General features: G+C 39.9%; 1 protein-coding gene across 1 annotated transcript in view; it reads right to left on the minus strand.

Annotated features, from left to right (window-relative positions):
* Window positions 1-91: 91 nt before the first annotated feature.
* The window catches only part of LOC104994841 (histone H2B type 1-L-like), a 31,154-nt gene continuing 27,999 nt past the window's right edge, over window positions 92-3,246 (minus strand). Inside the window, exon 2 of the mRNA XM_010848508.1 lies at window positions 92-271. Within this exon, the coding sequence (XP_010846810.1) occupies window positions 92-271 (180 nt within the window). The remainder of the gene's footprint in view (window positions 272-3,246) is intronic.

Consider the following 3,246-nt stretch of genomic DNA (forward strand, 5'->3'; position numbering starts at 1 on the left):
TTCCAGACCCAGCGAAGACTGAGATTTTGAGAGCTGCGTCCACCCTATCGGGCTCAGGCTCCCAAACTCCCGCGAGAACGGGAAGTTGGCGTCAATAAAAGGCGCTGGCCCCCGGGAAGGGCCGGATTGCGGGCGTGAGGAGGGTGAGAGCTAGTTCTCGGGATAAGAGGGAGGGCGAGGAGAGCGACTGCTGGGCTGTAGTTCTCGCTTTGTCATTTACTCTTTCCTCTTCCTCACCTTCTGCCTCCAGTCCGGGGTGAAGAGCCTGCTCCTTAAGCAGTAGGAGGGGAAGGGACAGCTGCCGCTTGCGGGGCGGCGGCGCTCAGTTGCTGCCTTTGAGGGGAGGTATCTTTGTTGCTATGGTTACTGCTTGGCGACGGACGCCTGAACGTAGCTTTTCGATTCTCTTGACGGATCCCGAGAAGTATAATCCTTTACTTCATTCTCCCTAGTTTCTGAACCTTTTGTGGTGCGGAAAGCTAAGTGTGTTACAAAAGCAAAGTTGAAAAGAAGGAAGTTGCGGCTGAAGCGAGTGTTTTACAATTGTGGGTGTTTAGTGGTGATGGCGCTTAATAACACTAAACTGCACTTTTTAAAGTGGTTTAAGTGGTGGAGAGGGACGGATAAATTCGGCATTTTTGAGTAACAGGTACATACCATTATATATAAAATAGATAACCATTAAGGACATTCTGTATGGTACACGGAATTATACTCAGTATTTTGTAATAATCTGTAAGGGGAACGAATCTGAACCACTTCACTGTAAATCCGAAACTAACACCACATTGTAAGTCAACTATACTTAAAGAATAAAATTTGTTAAAATGATTGTATTTTATGTTATGTAATATAACAATAAAAATGGATTGCAAAGAAAAAGGTTTGTGCACCAATTTGGGAATAAAACCGATGCCTTGTAGTGTCGGACATTTGGGGGGCAGGTTTTGAATATAGTTTAACCTCTGGTTTTTCTTCATCTTAGTATATGTTGTAAACATGCTTAAAAGTGCCTTTTTGTCCTATGATAACCAGTACATTAGTATTTACATGAAAGGCTTGCCATTGTAGTTCCTAATCACTGTCTTCGTAAAAAAAAATTGCCAAATAGTGTTTTACTGTCCTTTTACATAAAAGTTTGTTTTGTGATTTGAATGTAACCTCACAATTGAAAGCCTTTTTCTATTTTTTTTTTTAGTTCTTTCTTAGGAAAATATACTGAATATCCAATTATTTGCAGTTCCATATCTATACTTTCCTTAAACTTCACCCTGTGCCAAGATTCCTTCTCTATTAATGTATTCTTTTTGTTTAAATCGCATTTTAAAATCATCTGTGTGCCTGAGTGCACTAATCTTGGAGATTCCAACATGAATAAAACAGAACGTGGGTGCATTGTTTATGGAACTGCCTCATAATGTGATGTGTGTAGTATAGAGATGCATGCACAAGGAATTACTGGAGCTCAGAATAGGATTAGTCCAATTTAGGTTGGGAGAAGTTATGAATCAAGAAAGACTTCCAGGAGGAAATGATTCCAGAGAGTTAATGCAGTGGAATATATGTGTGTTTGAGGGCAGAGTGTGGTAGGGAGAGGTGTGGGGAAAAGGATTGTTTGAACAAAACCATACAACCAGAAACTGATGTTTGCACAGAATGAGATTAGCAATTTTGTGCCACAATTTGGGGGTATGAAGCTAGAGAAGCAGGCAAAGTTCAGATCATGGTGCCCCTTTAAAGGATTTCAAGGAAAGATCAATTTAACTAGTATTTTCTCATTACTTATTCAATGTGTGCCAAACACTGTGCTAGTTACTAGGATGCAATGAGGAGTGAGTCACTCCCAACTCTCAGGGAGTTTACAATCTAATAAGGGGACACAGGTACTTCACAAGTCAAAACATTGTACCAGAGTTAAAATTGGGGTAGGCAGAGGTCATCTGGCAGCCCACAAGAAGAGCTCCCTTCTAACTAACCTAGAAGGTTAGACAAGACTTCTGGAAATGATTCGTCAAGAGAAAAATATAAAATACTCTCTTAAAAATTAGAAAATATTTATCTCCTGACATATTATTAGAGTGCAGAATGCCTTGATCTAGGTGTCAGATTACCTGGTTCAGGTTCTAGCTCTGCAGTACACTGATCTGAAGAGTCTGTATAATCTATGTAATTCTAACTTCTCTAGATCTCAGTTTCTCTTGTAACAAGAGAATCAAATTATATTGTGTCTAAGGTCTTTTAGAAATTTTATGACTTTCAATTTACTTCCCGTTTATCTCCCCAATTTTGAGTCAGTCTTTATGTTGATGATTAACGGTTTTGTGTCACACTTAACATGCTTACCGTTTAAACTATGTCATGTTATATGTCATTTTCTATCCAAGCCAGGCATGCTCAAGGGATGCAAAGTTGGGATACTTTTTATCCCATGGTTTACTAGCTATGGTCTACGTGATTTAGCTTTGGCATAGAATGTATTCAAATATTTCCTAAGTCCTTCTAACTAGAGTGTTCTCTTAAACTTCTACACAGTCGCACAATATTGGCTCAGCTGAAGACTGAGAGGTTAGAAGAAATGAATATTGTACATCTGGAAATAGCCTAGTGGAAAGATATCTATTTGTTGCTAGACATCAACTCACTCAGCAAGTAAACTTACTTTTTCCTTCTGGGGATTTATGATGGTTAAAATACTCCTGTTGCTTTAAGGAGGTCACTATCAACTGTAAAATTTTAAATTAACGTTAAGATGTAGTCAAAATAATTCCACAACATTTTCCAGGAATATGATTCTTTATGGCATTTTATACATGGAATTCTGACTTCCTTTAAACAATTTTTGTTTTAAGAATTGGATTATTTTCTAATAAGTAAAGTATTATAATATTCAGTTCAGTTCAGTCACTCAGTCGTGTCCGACTCTTTGTGACCCCATGAATCGCAGCACGCCAGGCCTCCCTGTCCATCACCATCTCCCGGAGTTCACTCAAACTCACGTCCATCGAGTCGGTGATGCCATCCAGCCATCTCATCCTCTGTCGTCCCCTTCTCCTCTTGCCCCCAATCCCTCCCAACATCAGAGTCTTTTACAATGAGTCAACTCTTCACATGAGGTGGCCAAAGTACTGGAGTTTCAGCTTTACCATCATTCCTTCCAAAGAAATCCCAGGGCTGATCTTTAGAATGGACTGGTTGGATCTCCTTGCAGTCCAAGGGACTCTCAAGAGTCTTCTCCAACACCACAGT

The sequence above is a fragment of the Bison bison genome, unplaced genomic scaffold, assembly GCF_000754665.1.
Source record: "Bison bison bison isolate TAMUID 2011002044 unplaced genomic scaffold, Bison_UMD1.0 scf7180017864268, whole genome shotgun sequence".
Taxonomy (NCBI): Eukaryota; Metazoa; Chordata; class Mammalia; order Artiodactyla; family Bovidae; genus Bison; species Bison bison.